Genomic DNA, 26,421 nt, shown 5'->3' on the forward strand with positions numbered 1-26,421 from the left:
ATAATCCTAAATTTAATAACGTCGGTGCTTAGATGTGTTCGTGGTCTGATCGCGAACATCAAATATTACATGCTCACAACATAACGGACTCCAGGAAGGATGTGGATGATAATAACGCCTCAGATATCAGCCTAAACTCTTCTTATTCTTATTTTTTATCCATGATTTCCAAAAATCTGAGCAGTGACGTAGTGCCGTTCAAACAGACGTGAGTAATCGACCCCAGATCTCAGTGAAGCCAGAGCAATGTTTTCATGCCTGCTGACGACCTGCGCCCATGGCGCCCGTAATGTCGCTGATTAAGGAGGGGACATCATAACATCGTGTTTTACTTCGCTTCAGTAGAAATAATCGCGTGCGTTTTGCTACTCCTGGTTTACATTTAATTAAATCTATCTCTGAACCCGCCATGACCGTGGAGCAGAATGTCCTCCAGCAGCATTCTCAGAAGGTAAGCTTACAGAAGCTAACTTGGTGGCTAGCTAACTTTAGCCTAACTGTATAGCTACATAGTTTTAGGGCTTAAAGTACTTGCAGACACGGCTAGTCAGCACCTTGGTTAGTTACGTTAACCTTGAATAGTCGTTTTATTTGGGATACGGGCTGTCCGTTGGTAAGGAATGGTTTTTAAACCGCAAGTAAATTTGTTTGGGCTTGGCCTACCGTTATGCTCGCGCAAAGCGTTATCCAATATTTTGCTAACTATTAGCACGTTAGCTAACGGTACTACGTAAAGTTAAGGTAAAGCTTAGCGTAGTCTGTGTTCCGTTATGTTATGTAACGTTTACGATAGCTAGCATTTCATACCTATTGATATGAGCGATACTTCCTTCGGTAACGTTAGCATCTTGGGCTAACTGTGTCGTCAAATGAAATAAACAAGGCCAAGTGACAGTGACAGATTTAGCTTTAACGTTATCGTTACTCTCGTCAGCTCCGTAGCATTTAGTCAGAACATTAACGTATATTCTTTTATATTAACGGGGCAATTTTCTGAAGACATTTGACAATGTAAGTTACCACCAACTATAATGTTTTGTTCGAAGTGGATACTGCGTGTTTGTGTGTGCAAATGTTCCCTGGGTTACTCATAGCATATCTGATATCTTTGTTTACAAAGTATGGCCAGCGGCGAATGTGGAAGCACAGCCGAGCCTTGATGCTTGGCGGAGATTGAGGAGCCAGATAGCAAGCCAAGTGTGTAATGGTTCATTACCGAGAAGGCACATTTACTGGGTTACATTCAATCATACGCTCGGTTTATGAAAGTGCATGAAGGGGCGGTTCTGTTGCTTGGGCTCGTAGTTACGGGATTCTGTGACCACCCAACCCAGCTTTGCATAGCTCTGGTTAGTTATGTAACCACTTGAGCGATGTTGCTAAAACGCAAGTAAGATGTTTGCTCTGCCAGTCCAAATGAAAAGAAACGATCATTTTGCATAAGGTTTATGTAATACAGCCATGATTTACCACACTGCATACAAGAGAGTGCCCCTGTTCTGCAGCATAGTCCTTTTGTGTTGAACCAAATCTGACATAGCTCACTTAGCTAGAAGACATAAGATAGTGGTGTGAGGTGAATATCTGATGGGGTGATGACAGTCAGACAGACGTCAGTAGACAATTTAAAAGTAGCAGTGTAACACAAACCCTATTATGCAGTCTGACCTTTTCAGGGCTGAAATGAAACCATGATTAACAACAGTGACAGTAAAGACGGGTTTACATCAATACATTTTTAACCCACTTTAGTCCACAAACATTTATATGAATATAAATATTCTTTCTTGTTTCCTATAACTTATTTGAATAAGTCTTTATGCAAAAATGTTCAGATTTGATTTGTTTTGTCAGTGTGTGAGTGTGGTGGCATGTTATTATAGTTTACAGTCGTGTGCCATCATTAAGTGGTTCATGAGAGCAGGTTGCGGTGTGGTTTTCATGTAGTGACCTGTAGGTAGAGAGATGAGGTCATGCTGGAGGACTCCTACTTGTGTCAGTGCAATTTGATTTTGTTTGCAACTCCTTCACATGCACACAAAGCAGCCGTGAGAAGCTGATAGTAGATTCACTGGGAATGCCCCCATCTGTAGCCTCAAAGATGTTCCCTGTGCCATGCAGAGAATTATGTGGTGTTATTCACAAGCTGCCAAGTAATGGCTGAAGACCAGTGTGACAAGCACTCATGCCAGACATGTCACATGAAGATGAGAAGTATGTATGTGTGTGTGTGTGTGTGTGTGTGTGTGTTACTGCTCTTGTGGTTGACTTGGCCCAAATCTGTCACAGGTGTAACTTCCCTCACACTTCACTGACGCCGCCATCCTCCGTGCCAACAAACCTGCATCCATCAGTCTGACAGTGACCAAAACACACCGTCATCTTCATGTTTACTTGTCTCCAGTGGTTGAAACATGGCGATATGTAAAAATGTTGTAAGTGCACGAGTTACAGTTCTATGAATGCAATTGTAATGGGGCTCTTTTGGAGCTCGCAAAACTATACTGACCTACTGTAATTGGATGCCTTGTGATATAGGCTGTATTTTCTTATAAGTCCTTATAAGAAAAAGTATAAGAAGTCCTTTTCTTATAAATAAGGCCTTACAGTAAGGTATTTGGTTAGTTCCTGTCTTTGTTTTATTCTACAAAATGTATTTCTTGTAAATTAGCCCTGATTGTCAGACTTCCACTGCAATATTTGTCATTCTCTACAATGACGTGTCAGATAACGCATAGCAGCACCTCCTCTATAAGTTTGGTATACAACAGTGTCGTATTGTCATTTACCAGTCCATTGCTGTGAGCTAACCTGCTCCACAAGTATTAAGCTCACTGTTAAATTATGTATCCTTTGTCTCGTAAACTGTGAGCATGGTCACAGACAAATTGGGTTTAATGTATTATTTATGTGCGTTTACTCAAACAACACCGTGAACTTTCTTTTCACTTACTCCCATGACTGTATGAAAAAACATTCCCCCTGGGTTAAATAAAGCACTTTTGCTTTCAAAAGCTCACCGAAAATCATGTAGCTGATAGCAGGATTGGAGTCAGGTCTCAAACAAGGTGCAGAACAGTTTCCCGAGGGCTGAAAGAATGAAGTGTCTTACTTCAGGACGCTACAGTAGGAATGATGCCTTTCTGATGTCTTTGACGGAGCTGTCAGTTCTCAGTTGTAAATGCAAGTTTTTCTAATACTAACTGTAGTTTGTTGTGATGAGAAGGATATTGTTATAATGATAAATATTCTTCAAGTAGTTCAGTTTTTTAATATTTACATTTGCAAGAGATCAGTTTAATAGTTGGTAGGCCTGTCATGATAACTACTTTGGTAAGACTTTATAATAACTGTCATTAATAACTGGTAAATTTATGGTTAATAAACAGTAGTTAATAGTTATTTCATGGTTAACAGAACAAGGAAATGCTTTATAAATCATTTATGAAACAATTGTTTATTGTAAAGTTCCAACTGATGTTTATAATATATTAATTTAATAATAGATAATGAATACTTTGTAGTTCATGTATAAACATTATTTAGATGGCCATTTAGTTGGAACTGATGTTTATAAACCTTTACAATTGCTTAATAAATGGTTTATAAAGCATTTCATTTTTATTAACAGTGAAATAACTGTTAACTATTAAAGATAAATTGACTTTAAATTTACCATTTATAAATTATGATTATTATAACATTTTACCAGTACTTTTGTTGAATAATAAATGATATATTGTCCCAGAAATAATTGCAATAAGCAATGTTATTGTTATTTTGTGACCATTTTTTGACACCAAGATAATGATGATATAATAGTTTAATAAGATACACCCTCTCAAAGAGCAATAAACTCCCTAATATTCAGACATTGGAATTGGAATGGGAAAAAATATGTAATATCTTGAATAAATAAATAATAAATAAAGTAAAACCATGCAACCCAAACAATACAAAACATTAGGATTGCACAATATTATTGGACTTGCAATATGGCCAAGTACAATATTTGTGTACTGCAATTTTTTGATGATGTTAAAATGAGTCACAACATGCCATTATAAATGAAGTATTGTGGTTTTACAGAGATGCCCCAGCCTACAAGTCATGTTCTTCATATCTGAGGGAACATGCTTGTTTGCTATGGACCCCCAAAAAACATCCCATTTTTATTTATTTTATTTTTTTTCAGTCAGAATTAAATGCAAAAAATACTATTCCCACTAAAATGGTGACTCATATTGCAATAGCAGTCATAATCAAAATGAGTTCTTCCTTTGCATATTGTTCAGCTCTAAACACAATGTGAACATGTGTAATGGTGCTTCGCTCAAGTCTTATAATGGGAGGGAAAACCCTGCTTGTTAGTCTGGCATCATGTTGGCTAAAATGTTGGCGACATTTTTATGTGAACAAACATGCATGTAAACACAACGGGCATTATCAAAGTCAGCGGAAGTTATCAAGGTCATGTACATACATCGATGAGTCGATAAGATATGTACAGTAAGTCGGTAAAGTTATTGTGACAGGCCTATAGAATAGTAATCCCTCCAAGCTAGAATCTTCAAAAAATTAATGGAAGATCATTATTATTTTCTTGTGTCTGCAGTGTGTGACTATTACATTTATAATTAAGTAATCTATATATTTCATTTTGTGGCACTCCACTTATATTTTTTTAATCACAATCACAGACTCTTTTTCTCCAAGGCATGCCACAGTCTCTAGTGCATTGCAAATCATTTTGTGTGCTTGACTGACAACTCTGTATCGCTTGAATGTCTTTAACCTTTACAGCGATTTTGATATGTTGATCTGGTTGTTCCAGGCAAAAGGCTTAAGCAAACCTCCTTTGGGATCAACAGTTTTTCTGTCTTAAAACCAAGTCCTCCAAATCAGATTTCAGCTGTGAAATATAACGTGACTTACTTTCTAGACTGCTTATATGATGCAATTATGTACAGGGTTATGCACCGCGGAAGCTTTTTGTTTGTTGTGGCTTTAAAACTGTAAAAGAAAAAAAACTATTTTAAACACTTTTTATCATAACTTGGGCGCACCAGCTGTGACTGCTGACTTTCCCAATCTGCCTGCCAGCTGGCGTGTTAGTGGTTTAACAGAGAGTGTAATTTCCAAATCACTACACTGTTATTTTGTAACCCTGATAGCAAGTGATGTGTCGGACCCCTGCAGAATGTGGTTGGAGGTAATGAAGGGGATTCATTCGACATCACTGTAAACAAGATTTTGTGTTCGTGGCAATGTTGTATCGGGCCACGTTTACACTTGAGAGAGTTCTTTTTTCCAGAACTGAGGCCATTTTCTTTTTAGAGTTCAGTACTTTTGGTGAATGGTGATATCTAATGTTTAATTAAGGTGCCGTCAAGATGTGGTTACCTTTATCACTTCACATAATTAGTGCAGATTCATACACTGCACAAGAGCACAACACGAAACACATGTTGGATGAAGTCCTACATTATTTATGTGGTGTTCTGCTGCTTTATGACATGGCATGCTTTAGGGGTGGGACGATAAAAGATTTTATCGTGTTAAAAACCACTCACAATAAGTTGATTGTGGTAAATTTTCATTATCTGAATATTTCTGAATCAAGATAATTGTGAATAACCTCACATGACAGACTTAATAAAGCTGTCTAGCTCACTGACGTACAGTCCTATATTGATTTTTTTTTTAATTGCCTAAGCCTGTCCCCATAGTTGAAGGCTCAGCTTGCACATTGAATCGCCCACAAAAACAAGTAAAATCAGATGTGTGTAAATACCACGGATAGGAAGATTAGGTTCCCACTATTTATTTATCATTTATGTGAGCAGCAACACCTTATGATTTATGATTATTTATTTAAGATAATTTTTTTCACCAAAAATATATGTGCTGATACAATAAAAAATAGTTGTTAGCAAACAAAATGTAAGGTTAAAGTGATTCCAGTATGTTTTAGTGCAATTTAAGTTTTATTTTGTAGTTTTAATAATATTTTTATGGTTTTCGGAATATCTTGAATCGCATTTATGTTGGAGGGAATAATCATGACATGAAAATGTCATATTGTCCCATGCCTAGCATGCTTCCGAGCATAAATGGTTTAATTGGCTTTTGTAGCTACTCCATTAAATTGTTGTGTGGCGTAGATGGATGTATGTTTTGCAATCAGTGTGTGAAAAGTACAACCTACAGTGTTAAGTCCTAAACCAATGTAGACCCATTTGAACTGACACTCTTATCTGTTGCCTGCTGCACCTGTGTCAGCAGTCAGAAAGCATTCTGTGTTCCTCTCACCTAAGACTTCTGCCTTGGCCGCTGACATTAAGTGCACTCCCTCTTTATTTATAGTACATTTACTCAAGCCTTGCATCGCAGGTTGAGTGTGTGTTAAGACCATGCAGTCGAGCTGTGTTTGACATCAATAAGTGACCAGACTTCAATAAACTCATTAATATGGACAATAATTTACAGGTCTGATTCTTGAAGTTAATACTGGATATGTTCTTGTGAGAGTATATAACTTTGTGATTTGCTATTAGAATTGTTTGTGATTAATGGTTACTTTTACTGTGGTTGATGGTACTGATGAAACAGTTTAGAGTTTCCAGAGTCTATTTTGAGAGTGAAGCAGCCGTTTGCCATGACTCAGTGTTCAGTTAAACACTGTTACGAATATTAATCAATCAAGAATATGTCAACCCTGATGCTTGTGATGGTGCAACATTATTTGTGCATCCCCACAATAGTGGTTCCATGTGTATAGCTGTTAAGAGCAGCTGCACCTGCTGCTGTATGTCACTCTGTATATTCAAAAAATAATTTTAATAATCCAAATAGTTACTAATCAATATCCAAACACAGATTTAGTTGAAACATTGGTTGTTTCACATTTACAGTTGTGGGTCCTTTCCATTGTTTTTGAACCTGTGTTAAACCTTCTCCTCCATCACGCATTGCTTTGAACTGATATGTATCCTCTTTTTTTCTCTTCCATAGCACCAGCAGACGCTATTAAACCAGTTGAGGGAGGTCACAGGCACCACAGACGTTCAGCTGCTTCAGCAGGCTCTGCAGGTACATCATAAAACACATGCATTACAAATCCTGATATCAGAGCTGATAGATACACACTATACACACTGTTCTGTTGTTGTTTCTCTTTCTGTCTCCTTCACACTTTTCAGACACATCAAGATATTGTCTAATAAATTTTTTCTGTTTACAAGCTGTTTTCACACAATCCATCCAAATACACATGCTCAGCAAAAACAGCAACAGACCCATTTAATGTAAGAGACAGGAGGCTTCTCTACCTCAAATCTATGTGTGATCCATTCATGTGCAACTGCTGACACAGGCTAATCTCTGGTTGTCACAGAAATATACAAGCAGTTCAACACAAGTTATTACTGAACCTTAGAATTACACAATTTTACATTAGATAAACACCAATTAAAGTTTTGAAGTTTCAGGTTTTTTGCACACACTTTTTAGAACAGTTGTATTCCTCAACCATTGTTAGCAAATAAAGATAAATGCAAGCCTGATCTGAAACAGGCTTCAAGGCCTAGTCAAGTTTTCCGACTACTTATTTTCCTTTGTTTCCTAACCATCTGACATAAGCCTTTACAAATACATTGTTGCTGCAGGTGAGCAATGGGGACATGGCCGAGGCTGTGGCGTTTCTGACAGAAAAGAATGCCAAGGTTCCACAGCAAGATGAGACGACTTACTACCAGACGTCCCAGGTGGCCAGCGACAGATACATCAGCGTGGGCAGCCAGGCAGACACGAGTGAGCAGCTTACTTACGTGTTAGACTTTGTCAATATGGACTGGATGATGTGAAAAAAATTAACTGTTTGAGTATAAACCATGAACATAAAATAGGTGTTCATGCAATCTAAATTATTTTGTGTGTGTGTGTACTTTTTCTTAATGCAGATGTGATTGACCTGACTGGGGATGATAAAGATGACCTGCAGAGGGCTATCGCCCTCAGCCTGGAGGAGTCCAACCGGGCATTCAGGGAGACAGGCATCACTGATGAGGAGCAGGCCATCAGCAGGTGGGCTTAACATTACTCAGCAACTGAGAGCAAATATGCCAAGAAATTCTGGGCCCAACATCTGACCAAACAAAAAATACAAAAAACAAAGCCTTGGATGAATATCCACACTTACCACCTACATTGTCTCCATCTTTGCCCAGGGTGTGATGAAAATATATCTTGCATTCATTTGTGTTGTGTAATGCCGAGTAGTTGATCTGCAGTGAAAAATCAGGGATGTCCTGAGCTGATCCTAAGGATCGGTCTCAAGGCAGATCTGGGCGTATTTTAATGGGTCAGTATCAGGTAAAATAAAGCTGATAAAAATCAGCTAGCTGGGATCTACCCTGGGTGCAATTGGATCTGTATGTGAGTGAAAATAAGTGCAAATGTGTACAACTATTTTATAGTACCAGTGCTTGACTCTGATCTGACACCAAGATTGCAAAATAAACTGATTCATTAAAATCCGACACTAAGGAATGTGCTATCTCTCCTCTCTGTTTTCAGCAAAGAGCAGTATGGAAAACACTGAGCTAACTGCTTCTCATTTTTAGCCAGCACTGACGGGTGCTTTCACTGGTTAAAATGACAAATGTCACCTGTGGCAGATCATACAGCTGTCAATAATTAATGTTAATTCTGTGAGCATCTTGATGACAGACCAACTTTAAACCTGGCTGATCTCAGCTTCTTGGGCTCTCTGCAGCTGGTGTTTGCACTCTGCCAGACCTTCCAACAACTCTAACAGAGTGATACATCCTCTCTCCAGAGGATTGCGTCACATCAGATTCAGAAGTCCTGTTTCACTTTCATCTAAATCATATCAACAATTTAAACTAATACAAGCTATAGTTTTGAATCAGGACCTTCATTATTTGGATCAAGCAGCCTGTACAAGATGAGGTGCGACAGATTTAGTAGCTGCAGTTGTTATTTTGTTGTGTCGGATATATATATCAACATTAATGTAAATTTAAGTATCAGGTCAGACTTTATATCGTCTGATACCTGATATTTAAGGGTTTCAGTTGAGATCTGGGTAAAAAAATCCTTAAATTGGAACATCCCTTATTCTATTAAATAAAACAAGGTCAGATGAGGTCCGAGGCAATTGCCACCTCATAGTTACAGGTTCAGCAAATCATTTCTGTCGAGGAGATAAGCAAAAAAGTGTTGAATAGCCTTTCTAACAGTCTTAAAAGAAACCAGTTTTGAAATGGGGTCTCGAATATTTTGGACATTTCTAGATTAGGTTTGAGGTTTGATGTCAGTTGAAGGGCACATTTTAAAAGAATAAGGGTGGAATGAATATTTTGACAGGCCACCACTTTAACCACACATAAGAGTCGTATTTTTCCTTTCATCCTCAGTCTGAGGATGCAAATGGTCACTTACCTTGTAATAAATGTGATTAATTTATTATGTCCTGATAAGAGAGAATAAGAGCCTTATGAACATTACATTTTAAAATCACAACCCTTAATATCAGGTACAATATGACCTGATTGAAGCACAATACACTGGAGCCACTATCTGGCAGTTTAATTAAACCCCATTCTCACTGACCTGATGTGGACCATTGAGATAAGCCCCATTAATGGCCAACTATGTGGAAGTTTATATGGTGACATTTCGCTTTAGAGAAACACTTTTGAACTGTATGTATTTCAATAGAAAGATACTGTAAAATGAAATTTTTTTTTAAAATGTATATAATGTACATAAAGCCAATAATCCCCCTACCCCAGTGGGTTCCAGCCAGACCTTTAAAATGATAGGTATGGCAATGCTAAGATGTTCGGTGCCTTTAATTGAATTTGTATGTGTTTTGCCTTCCTCACTCTTTTTAGAGTTTTGGAGGCCAGCATAGCAGAGAACAAGGCAAGTCTGAAGCGTACCCACACAGAAGTATGGAGTGATTCACCCAACCCACATGACAGGAAGAGGATAGACAGCTGCCCTGTGGGTCTGAAAAATGTTGGCAATACCTGCTGGTTCAGTGCTGTCATACAGGTGGGCACAGACACACACACACACACACACACGATGTATATCGTTATCATGACTTGAGACACCGTCTGAGATTTTGGTCTATATTTTTGTATTTCTTTCCTTGTTCCTTTCCTTGTTGTTTTTGGTTGCCTGTAATTGTAATGGGGCAGGAATCAGTGCTTTGATCTGTTGTAGACATCAAGTAGTAGTGGATAAGATAATCATCAAAATGTTGACATGCTTGAAAATACTGAAAAAAATTTCAAAACTCAGTTTTCACAAAGCCTTAGTTTCCTGTATGCTGGTGGAGTCGGTGGTAGAATGTGACCTGAGCTGAAATATGCTTCATGAACACTGGATACACCATCACATGGTGCCTGGCTCTTGTGTGTAATGTAACCCCCAACCTGACCCCGCTGCACTTGGTGAAAGAACAGGAGTAAACAACTTTCTCGTTAGAGAATATCTTAACAGCTTTTATATTCACTTTTACAAAACAGAAACTACAAATCATGACCCTTATTAAAGCAAGTGGCTCTTGTTATTATGTGTAGATGGTTCTTGTTGCACCATGTTATAAAAGTACTAAAAAACGACCAGTGGTGATGTCGAAAAGGAAGGAAAAAAGCAAGAACTTAGTCTCACATTACAGAATGTTTTACATAACATGAAAAAACTTCACACATTCAACTCAGCCTTTCACACCGGTTATTCCATGTACTAAAGACAGGGGTCAGGTTTACATTATATTTGTGTACAATATTGCTTTAATTTCCGTTTTATGAACTGGAGCTGGCAGGAGCATGTGATGGATCAGCTGGCAGGGGTTTGAATTGCCAGAGGGGAGGTCTAAATGTAATTGCAGAGAACATGCTGTAAGATTTTAACCTGGAAAAATTGTTTTAGTTTTCAGGGAAATGTGGAAAATCGAGTTACAGTGGAGCAGTATTTTGCATATAGAGCGCATATGTAGCGTGCACGAAGTAGTATTAATAATTTATTGAAACCTTATGGCAGTGAATTTTTGTGGATTCCTTGCTTAGCAGAGGGAAACGCCACGCTTTGTAAAAGGTCTCATGACGTTACGCTGTGAGCAAGGCCTCTATCAGTTAAGGCAACACTAGATTTTTGAGTGCATTTAAAGATATAATATATAATATATATTTCTGCATTAAGATGCCTATAAATGACTTTTGTTATGTATTTTGTAGAGGTGTGAATCTTCACTGGCCTCATGATTCGATTACGATTCAGCTGTCAACAATTCGAATGCAAAATGATTGTCAATGCATCTTAGTGTATGACATCGTCATTTATCTATATTACTGCACATGGCTACTTTTTCATCATTTAAGTTCCCCTTTTATTCAGAAAGTCCTTCCAGTAATCAGACTACAGCAGTCTACAAAATAAAAGCTGCATCTTTTCAAGACATTAACATTAGAAAAACAAAACATTTGTCCATCTGCAGTGCCTTACACATTTGTTGTAATCTACAATAATATTGTTTTCACATGGCAGCTTTAAGATAAGGTATTTATTGACTCTGCTGCGCGCACCTCTCTCAGAGTTGGACGACAAAGTTGACAGCGCCTCCTCAGATCTGGCTGATTAGCTTGGCTTACTGTAACAGTTATTATTTATGGCTGCAGACGTTAGCTTCAGGTGAAAATGCTAACGTGATTAATAATTGTTGTGAGGCAGAGGTCATGCTCAGCGTGGGTCTCGTCGAGTTCGTGCTTCCCAGCAAGTTCATAAAATCCCACGTGCCCCAAGATGTCCGTTTTTAAAAAGTACGCTATGAGTTTTATTTTATCACTCGCAGATAAGTAACGTTAGTCTAATGTCCGCCCACAATTCAAAACATAGGAGCAATGTTGTGACGTAACTTTATTGTCCAGCTGAGGCTGGACAATCAACAATCAACATAAGCTGCAGACACTCAATTAAGCTCTCTCTGTAATGTTACGTTCATGATGTTAAGTACATTTCCCCTCCAGCTCCAGTCAGCAGTCAATATTACAGTACATTAACACCTCTGCAGATTGCTGCTGCAGTCAGGTTGATAAACAAAAGTGAAGATAAATCCACTTTTTATTCCCAAAAGTTAAAAAGTAATCTTAGGAGCTCTCCTTCCATTGGTAAATGGCTCCAGATCAGAGCAGAGTCCGATTCGCCAGTCCCTCCCCACACAGCACTTTGCCAACATCTTTTGTTTTGATTTAATAAAGAGATCCCTAGCGGCAGAAATTTGTATTAATTATTAATTTATTATTAAAATATTGTGCGTTTAATCATGGTCGATCTCTCACATGAAAAAATGTAAATTGGATAAGGCTGTCCTATGATTCTGTGTTACTAACTTTTGTTTATCCCGCTTCAAATTCAAGTCTCTGTTCAACCTGCTGGAGTTCCAGAGGCTGGTGCTCAACTACTCGCCACCAGCCAGAGTCCATGACCTGCCTCGCAACCAGAAGGTTAGAGCCCTACCTTTCTTCTCAGGTTCTCAGCAGAGGAAAGGAAAGCAGCAATAACAACATCAGAGTGTGATGTCTTTTAACGGTTTTTAGCTCAGTTGCCTGTGTGTGCAACCTCACATCAGCTCTGTTGATGTTGAGCAGCTCTTCTGTAGCTTATCACAGCAGCTAGCAGTGCCTTAGCTCAGAGGGTTTGACCCTCTTGGAACTGCGAGCCACCATTCAGCAGCTGTGTGATCCTGCCCTAAGGTCACTGCAGCTTAATGTTTTACCCCTTCTGGTTCACATAGCTCCCTGCTAGCAAGCTACTAGAAGTAGCAACTCGTGTGAAATGTTTGAAGAAACAACAGGACATGCAGAGAGTGTATTTGATTGGTGTTGTTTTTTGGGTTTTTTTACATTTGAGGTACTCAAATTTGTCTATCCACAGTCACTACATTGGCAGAATAGTTCTCAGCATGTGTTCACCACAGGGTCAGCAGCCTGTCGCTAATCTGCTCTAAGCCTCAGCTGTGGAAGTGTGGCTCTGGGCAGTCATCTCTTCATATCACTTCCCTTAGTCCTAATCACTGACCTTTTACTTCAGCAGTACGAGACTGCAAGATCTTACAGTCTAATCTTTTAAAGCATCTCTGACTCACTAGCTCAGAGAAATAAGTGTTGTTATTATGCATTGCTGAGTCATGTTGCCTCTGTATCTCATGTTATAATGTCAATATGGTAACACTGCACAACTTAAAAAAGAAGATTTGGGGAAAAGAAACTTGTATTTATAACCTTGTTGTTACTAAAAGTTTAGGTATATGGCCTTTATCATGGTCCTAAAATGACACTTGAGGACCTTGTTATTTATTATTATCAAAGACCAATGTTGAAATATGCAGGTAACTGACTGTTGCATTCACTGGTTAAAATGGCTATGCTGAGACTTTTGATTAATGTGCTCTCTAAAGCCACTGACGGTACTCTGCCCAAGATTGTTTCCGTGTACAGAGATGTCACTTGGTAACATCACTTTACAGCTGCAAGTGAAGTGATTTTGTAGTACAACAGAGTGATGACTCTTCTCTAGAGAAATAATCCTACTGATTGCAGCACCTTAAATATAGGAGTTCCAGGTGAACTTCTTTCTGAATCAGGACTCACAAATCATTCTCTATTATCTGGATCAAGTAGTTTATCAGATTTTTTTATCAGTGTGTCAAAATAATCAGTATCAGTCAACAATCAACATTTCATATCTACTGCTGCTCAGCCCATTTTCAGGGTGTAGCTGCAGGTTGTGAAATCTAATTAGGCTGGCTTAATGAATGTTGATGTTGACTAACCATGTTAACTACCACTAGAAGCTGTAGTATGTATGGCTTTACAGCAAAAACATCACCTTATCACCTCTTAGCTGTTTCTAAAGTTGATTGTTTTACTCTTACCAGGAGCACAGGAACCTGCCTTTCATGCAGGAGCTGAGGAACCTCTTCTCCCTCATGGTGGGGTCCAAGAGGAAATATGTGGATCCATCACGAGCTGTGGAAATACTCAAGGACGCCTTCAAGTCGAGTGAATCGCAGCAGGTAAGCCTCTTTCTGCCATTATGCTCAGCATAATAACATTCACTCAGTACAGGCAGTGTTCAATGAAGAGAGCTTCATTACATCAGGCAGGTGAGAGATAGTGTCCATGTTACTGCATTTGTATCTCCTACTGACAAAAGCAAAGAGACAGCAAACATTTTACCCAGATAGCATCCATAATGTGGAGTGGAGAACACTTGGCTTCACATTTCAGTTTTGACCTGGCAGATGTTGAGATGCTCAGGAAAGTCGTAACAACATTGAAGTCTTCTAATTATGTTTATTTATCACCCTCCTCAGCTGGATGTTTTCCCTACAGCATACAAAGCTGTGTTAGTTATGTTAGCCTAGCTGCATCAGCACCTTGTAGCTACAGACCTATGTCAAATCTTCCAATTTTAAGCAATGTTTTAAAGAAATCTTTAAAATTAAAGTCCTTGAAAAAGAAATAGAAGTCCAGATACCAATAAACCTTTATTTTTAGTACTACTACTGAGTGCTGCTGTTGATTTGGTTGTTCACCAAATTCTTTTAAATAGACTGAGGAACATTGTCCATTTCTGTTTTTCATGGTTTCCTGTTGTTTTTCTGCATATATTTCTCCTGTCTTATTATCAACTTGGCAGTCCTGCCAAAATCAGAAATAAATAATTAAATATATAAATGGCTCAATAAATAAATGAATATGCAATTATCTGCACCAAAAATAAAATTGAAAATGAATGTAGGCATTAATTAATTTATGAAATGTGTCACAAATAGATATTTCTGCTTTAAATTTGCCTCGCTATTTAATTCCCTTCTTTATTAATTAAAGTATTTATTTACTTTCCTATTTAATTTTCAGGTGGTAAGAACGGGATACTACCAATGCTATGTAAATACTATATAACAATGGTCAGAGCATAAAACCAATGATCTTTTGATATTTACAAATCAAGACTCGATAGTTTAACAATGACATAGCCGTCGGGGCTGAAAATAAAAAAAATGTAAATTAACTCGTAACCTCAAAATAAATAGTCAAACTGTGGATGTGGAGAATCATGACACCCCTGAAGAAGAAAAAAGAAGCTGAGAACAAGAACATACAATATGAAACACCAAATGAAAAGTTCAAAAGCAAAAGAAAAAAAGGCTCACAAAAAGCTCCAGCTGTAAAACTACAGTATGTTTTTAAAGTGCATCCAAGCTAATGTTTTGTGGCTTGGAAAGCAGCTAACATTAGCCACCTGCATATACTGACTGAAATCCTCATCCTGTCTAAGAATACTGAAGGAGAGATAAATATACTGTATGAATGGAAGAGAGGGGATAAATGCTAGCTGATCACTAAATCAAACAAACTTTATTTGTGTAGCATCTTTCATATGGAGGACTGAACCTGCCAAAATCAGAAATTGCCCATTTTTGATTTGATTTTAATAATTTAATTTTAATGCTCATTTAGATTGATTCTCGATTAAGAACTGAAATCGTGACACCCCTATTTTATTTTATTTATATTATTATTTATTACTACATGCTGCGAGTGTTTCAGTCAGTTTCAGTCAACTCTCAAGAAATGTGAATAATTCCTATAGAAACAGCTGTGTGTGTTGATATTCCTCTTCTTTTGTCCTACAGAAAATAAGCATCTTTTACTGTTTGCACATACCGGAAATATTTAATACCCTTTATCCCCTCTTTGTGCCAAGTCCTTTCAACCGAGGGCATGACTGCTCAGGTTCATTTTCGTTCTACTGACTCAGCTCTACTGAATCCAAGACACTTAACCTCTCTTATCTATAGCTATTAATCCTCAAACCCACATCATCCCCTCTGAACTTTGCAAAAAATAATATTGACATCGAGTTAGCTGTTTTGTGCATATATCCTATAACGTGACATACACATGTCAAATGTACAAACTGTTCTGTTGTTCTCCTTACATAAGCATTTGCACTAAGCCTGTGTCACTGCAGAGGTTAACTGAGGTCAGTCCTCTGGCCTCTGTACTCATCAGTCATGTCACTACTCCGTGTATTAGTCAGGTTGGATCGGCATTGGCCTGTATTATCAAAGGGCATTGATGTCTGAGATGGTGGCCTTGTGTCATGCAGGTCCCCTTTGAAGTTCAGCTGTCAGTGAACTCCTCTGCTAAGACGAGTCATCTTTTATCCAAAGCTCAGTGTACATCAGCACATGACAGACATGGCATTGATTTGACTGATTGGACTGACTTGGACTTGATTGCTTGTAGGTGCAGTTAAGTCTTGTAGTTTGACTCTGTGACCTCTGTTTCCCAAAGGCAGTCCCGTAATTGGTCATTTTTTATGTACGTCTGTGCTTTGATCAACAGCAGGATGTGAGCGAGTTCACCCACAAGCTGCTGGACTGGCTGGAGGATGCATTCCAGATGAAGGCTGAAGAAGACAGGTAACCACAGCTCTTTATATCTCGAGGTCACAAGCAGTAGACAAATGCCTGTTGGTGTGACTGAGTCAAATTAGTCAGGTACATTCTTTACTTGGAACTGAATCAAAGATGTCTGTCAACAACTTTGAACTATGTTTTTGAACACCATCTTTTTTGCCTGCAGGGAGGGTGAGAAGCCAAAGAACCCCATGGTGGAGCTTTTCTACGGTCGCTTCCTTGCTGTGGGTGTCCTGGAAGGTGAGTTGAGGTTTTCAGTTAACACCAATACAACACAAGAGAAAAAGTGAGGGGCAGCTAGAGAATCACAGAGAAATAAAGCATTAGCATGGTCTGATTGCTGCAGCCAGAAAGTAAGCAAGTCCTTGCCCCTAGTAATGAAAGGTGACCTTGTCTTAATGAGATGTGCTCCATGTAAAAGAGGAGAGCGGTTGCATTGATCGTGGAAGACCTTGATGGCTGATTGACATTGCGCTTATTATGCATGACAATACTGGCCCAGAGCCACCAAAAGCTGGGCCAGTGGACTCTGCTGCTCGTAAAATGACCTTAATGCCTCATCTGCATGTCCGCTAGCAACTCCCCCCTTTCCCTTTTTTTGGGCTTCTCATCAGTAGTTTATGCAGGGAGGTCTGTGCAGCTGTGTAATGATGAGTGAGTGACTGCTGAACAAGTGAAAATCAGCTTGGATGCAAACGAGTGTGAAATGGCTCGTTATTGCTTTTACTTTCACGGTCTTTGCTTGTCCAACTCTTCTGTCACGCCTGGCACACCTCTGACCTACATGATGTATAAGGACACACCTTAACCCTAGCCTTCTTTCAGTTAGGTCAGCAATTAGGATCTTTTATTAATTATTAATTACAGTGATGGAAAACAAACAGATTTCAATAGCAAGGGAAATGCTGAATATAAGTTCCAGTGATCAGCCAGGCCAATAATAATAATTTAGCCACATACTCAACATATAAATAAATGTATAATTTACATTTACTTTTACTTTTGATACTTAAAATAGTATGGAGTATTTTTTACGAAGTACTTTTTGTATGGGTGGCTGTAAATAAAGTAATATTTTAGCAAGATATCTTTTTACTTCAAGTATGACTTTTCAGTACTTTTTACAACACTGATTAATTACAATTTCATGTCCATTCTATGTTTGTAATTTCACAGGTAAAAAGTTTGAAAACACAGAGATGTTTGGGCAGTACCCTCTGCAGGTAAATGGCTTCAAGGATCTCCACGAATGTCTTGAGGCAGCAATGATAGAGGGCGAGATCGAGTCCCTGCACTCAGCAGAGAACTCTGCCAGGTCTGGACAAGAGGTCAGTGCCAAAGCAGAATGCCAACAGTTGTTTCCATTGAAATGCTCAGGACATTTTGAGAAGTTAGACAAACCAAAATGAATTGTGTTTTGTTTTCATTCTCAGATGTGTATACAAGTAATACAAAGATTGTTTGTGCTTCATAGAAATTATTTTAATAGCCTTGTGGTGTGTCATACATATTTTATTGAGGCCCAACACCAAGTCAAAGACTAAACACTTTCACAAAACAACTATCAGTCACCGCCCATCAGTAGCACTCTTTACAAAAGAAGTCAGGTCAGGTTAAATAGTTAGGGCTTATGTGTTGGATCTTCTCCAAAGGGTTGCCCTCCTTGCCCTTATGTGACACGTGTGCTATTCTGGGTTTGACCTCTGGTTAGCTGTAGCCTTCCCGAACACTGTCCCACAGCAGCTGGGAGCAGCTAATTACCAGGTCAGTGCACAGATGAGTATGGCACCAAGCCCTCTGGAAAAGCCCCTGCCATCATCACAAGTGAGCATCAGAGACGGAGCGGGAGTGACGTTTCATCCACATCATACAGGAATACAGGGTTTCCCCCAGGGAAATTGTTAGCAGAGGTGATAAGCCTGTAATCACAAAAAGAGTTAGGTGATGATTAATATATGCAGGGCTCTTGCACATGTGAGTGAAAATTAAAATGTGCAAATCTAAAAAAAAATATTTGGCCAGGGATGCTCCCCAAACACTTGTTTTGAATTGGAACTGGTTCTAAATTTGTAATAACCTGGAGCATTTTATAGGTTCTTGTGAAAAATATGGTTTTGTTGTAAATTATGGTCACACAAGCAACCTATCCTGTCAGTTTCTCTGTCCTCTGCTCTCTGTTGAAGTGTTTGACAGGGGGTGGTCTGTGTAAAATCCTGACATACAAAGTACAGGATAGAAATTGCAGAACGCAGTATGTCACCAAATGTCAAGCTCCCATTGTCACCTGAATAGCGAATACTAATCGCTTACCAAACAGTGTAATGCAGGGCAAGAGAGGTGGTAAAGAAGGAGTTGTTCCTAAATTAAGAAATGAATTAAAATGAACTGGATACTTAATAGTTATGCCTCCATATCATGTTAAATTTCAGGTCAAATCAAAATCTGCAGCCAAAACAAATCTTGTCTAATGGGGATATTGCAAACTAAATGTTGTTAAAGGGATCTGTGACAGGTGAATGTTTGAGAAACTCTACTCTCAAGGGAAAATGATAACAGAATTAATCTCAAGATCAACCTCCAATTTTCTTTCAGCACTGGTTTACAGAACTCCCTCCTGTGTTGACCTTTGAACTGTCAAGATTTGAATTTAACCAAGCACTGGGACGACCTGAGAAGATCCACAACAAGCTGGAGTTCCCCTCTATGCTCTACATGGACAGGTAACAGAAATATTAGCACCGGCCTTTATTGTAGATTCTACAGTATTTGTCTCTGCAGGATATAAGCTATTAATCTCAAAGCACTTAAAAACTGAAGCCTCTGCTGTGGTGTTTGTGTTGTTAGGTACATGGACAGGAACAGGGAAATAACCAGGATCAAGAGAGAGGAGATCCGGAGGCTGAAAGAGCATCTGACACTGCTTCAGCAGCGACTGGAGAGGTACTACTCATCCAACTATACGTGTTTATTTAGCCAAGGTCAACAAAGCTCTCTAGATAGCCATGGAGAGTAATTTTGCTCTCTGACCGTGTCCTCTCTTTATCTGTCATTATGCCCTCTATTCTTCTCTCTCCCTCGGCTTCCCTGCATCTCTTTGACACACTCACTTCCTCTCTGTTCTCTCTCAGGTATCTGAGTTATGGCTCAGGCCCCAAGAGGTTTCCTCTGGCAGATGTCCTCCAGTATGCCATGGAGTTTGCCTCCAGTAAGCCAGTGTGCACTTCCCCTGTGGAAGACATTGACTCATCAGCACCCCCCGGTGGCACAACAGGACAACAGCTGCCCCCACCAAGGCAAGTTTCATAACAGATGGCCTGCTGTTTGTTGTCGCTGCTTCTCCCCTTTTCCATCATTTGCTCTGTTAGTTTCAGGAACAGGAAGCAGGTGAAGATAAAGGAGATGGATGAAGAGATGGTGCAAACAGGGAAACAACGGGCCTAATGCGAGATCATTTTCACATTCTTATCCTAAACCCCTATTACTTTTTGTGAGGCGTGCTTATACAAGTATTTCAAGTCGGATACAGCCGGCCCTCCGAATTGAGCAAATTTGTCATCATTGCCCGTTGAATTGATGAATGCTGGCTCTTCATGAGTATGTGCATATTCATGTGAACAAGCCAGTTGCAAAGATTACAGGAAAAATACCTTACACTAGTCTGCAGGGGATGTTACACTGTCAGGCGTTATGACAGAAAGATGTTCACCTGGACAGACTTCGCTAAAATCTGCCTCCAAATCTAATTTTACTAGTTAAAGTATGTTCACAGGCCTTGGGGTGTACTTATACATATCTGAAAAAAGTAGTGTTGAGTGTAGAAGATTTTCCATTCTATAACCCACAATGCAACTAAGCCACTGAGTAACACCACTGGAGGCAATTTATCAGATTACATGCAGCTTCCTCTGGAGCCACAAAAAGCTTTTTAATGCTTTTTTCGCATATGCACTAGTACTCCTCAAGACCTGTACACATTTTAATGTGTAAAAAAATGTTGGAGTAACTCTTTAACATTTCTGTCACTTATTTAAACAGTGCAATAACCTGCAATGTCACTTGAGGGCAGCAGAAAAAGGTTGTGAATACAGCATTGACACACTGTTAGTCCATTAACTCTCTTTTAACTCTTGATTTTTGGTCCTTACTGTGGTCTCTACCACTTCTTAAGGGAAATATCCGTCTCTTTAGCTGCCTAATGCTCAACAATGTTCACTAACTGGCCTCTAACTTTGTCTTATTCCACGAGCAGGTTGATATTTTTGAGTTTATATGAAGTATGTTGTGTAAACTATTAGACTATTGCCATGAAAATGTGCAGACATGCATGCCCTTCTCACTTTGGTCATCCCCTGACTTTTCATACAGCATCAGGTCAAGCTTAGAATTTTTGTTATACTTTAGTTTATAACTGACTACTTGCAAATCTAATGATTTTCCCCATCAGCCTCGGCTGTTCTTTGTGTTTAGCAGTTAACATTACACATGCTTTAAATCAGCATGTTAGTATTGTCATCATGAGCATGGAAGCTTTAGCTCAAAGTAAGAAAGTCACAGATCCACTAGCATGGCTGTAGACTCTTAGTCTTGTTAAACTGTTAGATTAATTAAATGATAATAATACTGCAACGAGCAGTGGAAATGCCGTACGTGTTTGCTGAAAAATTGGGATTTGAACAACATTTAACATGTCTTAACACACACCCTGTCTACTTGTACTTTATAAACCACAAAGTTGCATACCTCTCAAACTGCACTGAGGTGCTTTGAACAGCTTAGAGCACATGCTGTGCCCACACTGCCCTTAGTTAACCTCAGTAGCAGTGTCAACACTTTCTGGGGGGATTTGTGCTTTGAGCCCCGAACCTGAATAGGATTTTGTTTTTCATCAATTTAACCTGCAAAAGGCTGGTATTGGTTTTACTTCACCAGACCCTTTTTGATATATTTTTTGAGGTTTTACCTTTTATACTGTGTCTCTCACCCTGCAGCACAGCCGAGCAGGACTCCTTGCCTCCTCTAGAGAGCTCAGGCCCTGCCTCAGGTCCCACTACAGCTCCCACTGCAGCCCAGCAGCAGAGAGTGCCCATCCATAAGCCTTTTACCCAGTCCCGGCTACCTCCCGACCTTCCCATGCACCCTGCCCCACGCCACATAACTGAAGAGGAGTTGAGGGTGCTCGAGGGCTGCTTGCATCGCTGGAGGAGTGAAGTGGAAAATGACACCCGTGGTAGGTCTAACTGTCTCCCATTTGCAGCTGTCTTATGATCATCTCTGTTGTGGTGGCTTCACCTTGAAGACAAGTAATACTGATAAAGTAAACATTATATTGGCACTTACTGATAGATTGTATATGATGTCCTTCCCAACAGATCTGCAGGGCAGTATAACCAGAATCCATAGAACCATTGAGCTGATGTACTCTGACAAATCTATGATGCAGGTGAGCAGCACTTTTCTGTAATGAGCAATACAAAAAGTCATGTCAACTGCTCCATGTGTTAATCAGTATTTAAATCTCCTTTGTGTTGTTCCAGGTTCCATACCGGCTTCACGCAGTGCTGGTTCATGAAGGCCAGGCTAATGCAGGTCACTACTGGGCTTATATCTATGACCCACATCAGCGTTGCTGGATGAAGTACAACGACATCTCTGTCACTAAGTCGTCCTGGGAGGAGCTTGTCAGGGACTCGTTCGGAGGCTACCGCAATGCCAGTGCCTACTGTCTCATGTATATCAACGACAAGAAGCCCTTTCTCATAGAAGGTACACATTGTCCAAGGTCTAGCTAGTAGTAGGGTGTATCTTTCATGCACAGTTGTCGGAATTGTTTTTGTTTATTACTCCAGCCATTTTTCTCAAAAGCATGTATTTGACTCGGTCACGGTTACAGGCCAAAATAGAACATCTGCCACTTATTTGTCAGGTGAAGGACTGATTCATTCATGTCATCATATGAACATTATGTCTTGGTTAACCTTTTAATCACTGATTTCTACAGCTTATTTCATCACTTGGATCTTATTTCCTTGTTGGTTATCACATAATCTCATACCTTTGGATGTGGAAGTAGTTGGCGTAGAGTTTGATGGTCTTCCTCAATTAAAAAAAAAAAGCAGTTTCTCATTATTATCTGTGTACAAATAGTTTGAAAAGCTAGAACAGATAAATAAACAACACTCAAAAACCTTAATGATAAAACTTGCTAAAGGCGTCCACTAGTCCACTTGAACCATTAGATCTGGAAAAGTCATTTAGTTATTTTTGATGTTCTCCACATTGATTTTATATTCATTTATGAATTTATGTCCAATATTTGTTTTCTGTTGACTCAGTTAAATCAAAGTAGTGAAGCTGATTCCACTCAGACTTTGCACTACAATTTGTCCTGGAGGACCAGCTCAGACTTGAGTTCTAGTCAAAGGACAGTTTTCATCTTCTCAATTTATGTAGTGGTGGTGTCGATAACAAAAGCAATTTTTTTTTGTGTGTGTGTGTGTTTTAAGTATAGCAATATAAGTAAATAGTAAGTCCTGTCTGTTGAAAGAGTTTATACAAAACATACATTTAAAAAGCCACTGATGCTGAAGAGATTGTTCATTGTCTCCTTCTGTTGTCTGTGCAGAAGAGTTCGATAAAGAAACAGGACAGATACTCAGCGGCATGGACAAACTGCCTCCTGACCTGAAGCAGTATGTGAAGGAGGACAACGAGCTGTTTGACAAGGAGATTGAGGAGTGGGATGCTCTGCAGGCCCGCAAGGCCCAGCAGGAGAAGCTGGCCCTGGCCGCAGCCGCAGCTGCTGCAGCTGCCTCGGCAGCATCCAGCATCTCCACTTCTTCATCTTCCCCTCAGCCCATGAGTATTGAGTCCAGCCCTCCAGACAACGCAGGTTAGGGTCATGGCGCTCAGAATACAGAGTAGAATACTTAATTGAGAATCAATACTTGGTAGGAATATATATACAGAAAAAACTCTTGTTCCCTAGAGAGTTACAAACAGACGAGGAAATGACGTTGTGCAGCCTTACAACTCTAACTCCCTTTGACATGTTATTGTCTATAAGATTGTATGCAATATATACAGTATATCACAGCAAAGGGTGTGACCTGTGCTGGCTGTATGAAAATAAGATGTTTCAGCCCGGAGCACTCGGATGTATTTATATTGAATTGTAGTGTGTCGATTGACTAAATTAGGCAGTAAAAGCTGTTTGTTATTGGGTTGTTCATTTATTCAAATAAACATATAATGGAAACCAATTGATAGATTAATGCAGACACACTGTAAAAAAGCTCAACTTAATTTTAATTTAGGGTTGTCAAAAAATCAGAACTTTTTACATGCAATCCTCGATACTGGTAAATACTATGGTTAATTTCTCCAGATAAATTTGTGTACTTTTGAAACGTAAAGTATCATGCATTTGTGCATTTCTCTAATGTTGTCATTGTCATCCTGCAGTACCCCAGCAGGATCCAGAGTACATGGAGCAGCCATCACCTACAAATGACTCCAAGCATCTGCAGGAGGACACCGAGCGGGCCATCTCCAGGGCTGCTGCTGAACAGGAGGAGAGGAGCCCCGAAGCATTGTTAAATGCTGTATGTAAAACATGCAAAAACAGCACACCACACTCTCATAGAGACGCAGTAGGCTGCTGTTTTTTCAGCAAAAAAACTTGAAGTCCACTGTTCACTACCTGCCTAGGATCATATAGCAGAACAAAGTTAGGGACTAGCTGGTCAACATAGTGTAGAATTTAGCAGGTAAAGATCCAGATATTTGTCTCAGTAGTTGATGGAAACTAAAGAGATCCATAACAAGGAGAATATTGTACATACATTCGCCAGCTGGTCAGAAACACAACTGAAAATGAATGATAATGTTGTTCTGTTACTGCTGGTTGCTAACAAGTTCATCATCAACTTTTAAAGATGCTAATACAGAATGTTTCTGTTGTGTTGTGTTCAGCTTCTGCCTGCTGCCCCCAAGCGACCAAAAATACAGTTAAATGCGGGGAATGACGTTCAACAATCAACTATCTCTCTCCAGGATTGCTCACCCCACCGTTAATGCAGGTCTAAAGGATGGTTTCGACATTTTTCAAAACAGTCTTCTTTCCTTGCTGAGCTGCTTTGAGGAACGGTACCACAAACAGGGAACTTATAATAAAAATACTATAACAACACCTAGTTGACCTAGCTGACCTTCAGAATGCATTTTATGCACGGAAAGCAATATATGGACTTTGTCCCCCATTTGTTACATTTTTTTTACATTTGAACTGTGTTGGGAAGGGAGCTCTTCACAGCTAGTATAGAGAGGGGGAGCACTTACCCCTCACTCAGCAACAAAATGAATTATCACACACATGGTGTGAGTGTGTGAGTGTTGTTTTAAGACATGCTTGAAAAAATCTGAAACTATCCTTTAAACCCATTTCAAGCTTATTCTAGTTTCCAACACCGTGTCCACAATTGTTCCCAGTGAGTCTGAACAAGGATTAAAAGTTATTTGATCTGTCAAGCCCAGTCTTTAACAGCCAATGAGAATATGTCAGTCTTTTGAGAAAACCACATCATATCTTGTGGTGTTCAGGTATAAAATGCGTTGTATTCTTTATAATATTTCACTGTATCTTTTCTCTACATTTAATGTTCCTCACCTTTCCATCAGTCCTCTATCCTTTCTGTCCCATTCTCTCTACAGTCTCTTCCCCCTCCCACCTCCCCTCAGCCTGAGGTCCAGGTGAGCACCCCCTCCACCCCTCCTCCTGACCTGGTCACGGACGATGAGTCCCCTGGCCAGCGTACCGTAGAGGTGGCCATTCCTAATGTGGGGACCTTTGTCATTGAGTCAGAAGAGGGGGGGTATGATGACGAGGTAGCTCTCGCACAGACAAACCTTCTCCCCCTTGTTGTGCTGACAAGTCTGTGCCTGTTTGATATATTGAGTGAGAGCATCATTGCCCATTCACATGGCTCTACACGAAGGTTTTTCACACCTGAGAAAATCTGACACTTGACGCCAACATATTTCTGGATTGGCTTGAGGCTGAAAAAGCTGCGCAATAAGCCTGACCTCTTTGGTGGCCTTTCTGCATTACTCTTGTGTGAAAAGTCTCTTCTTGAGCCGGTCTGCATCTTGGCACAGAGGCAGGTTGACCTTTTGCAGAAAGTTTAAGTCTGCTGCTTCACACAAGTCACTCTTACATCGAAAAAGACAAGAACGCAGGCTCATGTTGTGATTTGAATAAGCTGTTGTATGTTTGGCCTGTATATAAAACCGAATGCAATTCCAGGGGATGTTAATGATGGTTTGTACAGATTTCATGCAGTTATCATGGTTCATAGTTTGTTTTTCTTTTGGGTTGCCTTGTTAACAGCAGTAGATGTAGGTCAGTATGGTCTGAGTGTAGAGTTGCTGCTGTTGTTAGTATTCCAGCCTGTCCCCCCGCACTGTTGGCTATCTGTCACACACAGCTGTCACATGGCTGCCTTGGTTTTCACACATTATCCTTGTGAGGGTTGTGCATTGTGCCATTGAACTGACTGGCTGTGTCCCTCACAATAGTGTCACTCTAACCAATGCATGGACTGCTGAGTGATGTCTAGCATGCCCTGACTGTGGTATGCTTTATTGTAGCGCCTCAGAGCGCATAACATAGTGGTCGACCTTGCTCGGCTCGTCACAAGGACCTGTTGTTGTGTTTAACATGGTTCCTGCTTCCTGGGCAGGCGATGATGACCCCCAACATGCAGGGTATAATTATGGCCATTGGCAAAACCAGCAACGTATATGAAAAGAATGGGCCTGAGGCAGCCTTTTTTAAGGTACACACTATCTCTCCTTTACCTTTCTTCATTCCACTCATTCACCAACTTAACCTCCATCCA

The 26,421-nt window shown here is 39.7% G+C and overlaps 1 protein-coding gene across 3 annotated transcripts in view; it reads left to right on the plus strand.

The window, feature by feature from the left end:
- Positions 1-214: 214 nt before the first annotated feature.
- Positions 215-26,421, plus strand: part of usp25 (ubiquitin specific peptidase 25) — a 33,899-nt gene continuing 7,692 nt past the window's right edge. Inside the window, exons 1-20 of one of the 3 annotated variants that reach the window (XM_073479055.1) lie at positions 215-451; positions 7,015-7,092; positions 7,668-7,812; positions 7,962-8,085; positions 9,921-10,083; positions 12,453-12,539; positions 13,973-14,110; positions 16,452-16,528; positions 16,692-16,765; positions 17,702-17,853; positions 19,118-19,245; positions 19,370-19,465; positions 19,654-19,818; positions 21,514-21,752; positions 21,895-21,965; positions 22,060-22,288; positions 23,148-23,414; positions 23,987-24,126; positions 25,202-25,408; positions 26,263-26,358. In XM_073479055.1, the coding sequence (XP_073335156.1) occupies positions 410-451; positions 7,015-7,092; positions 7,668-7,812; positions 7,962-8,085; positions 9,921-10,083; positions 12,453-12,539; positions 13,973-14,110; positions 16,452-16,528; positions 16,692-16,765; positions 17,702-17,853; positions 19,118-19,245; positions 19,370-19,465; positions 19,654-19,818; positions 21,514-21,752; positions 21,895-21,965; positions 22,060-22,288; positions 23,148-23,414; positions 23,987-24,126; positions 25,202-25,408; positions 26,263-26,358 (2,718 nt within the window). In that variant the 5' untranslated portion in view covers positions 215-409. Of the gene's footprint in view, positions 452-2,289; positions 2,436-7,014; positions 7,093-7,667; positions 7,813-7,961; positions 8,086-9,920; positions 10,084-12,452; positions 12,540-13,972; positions 14,111-16,451; positions 16,529-16,691; positions 16,766-17,701; positions 17,854-19,117; positions 19,246-19,369; positions 19,466-19,653; positions 19,819-21,513; positions 21,753-21,894; positions 21,966-22,059; positions 22,289-23,147; positions 23,415-23,986; positions 24,127-25,201; positions 25,409-26,262; positions 26,359-26,421 lie in introns of all 3 variants that reach the window. The other 2 variants (XM_073479054.1, XM_073479053.1) reach the window with 2 other exon arrangements.

Source organism: Pagrus major, chromosome 13 (genome assembly GCF_040436345.1).
Source record: "Pagrus major chromosome 13, Pma_NU_1.0".
NCBI classification, from domain to species: Eukaryota; Metazoa; Chordata; class Actinopteri; order Spariformes; family Sparidae; genus Pagrus; species Pagrus major.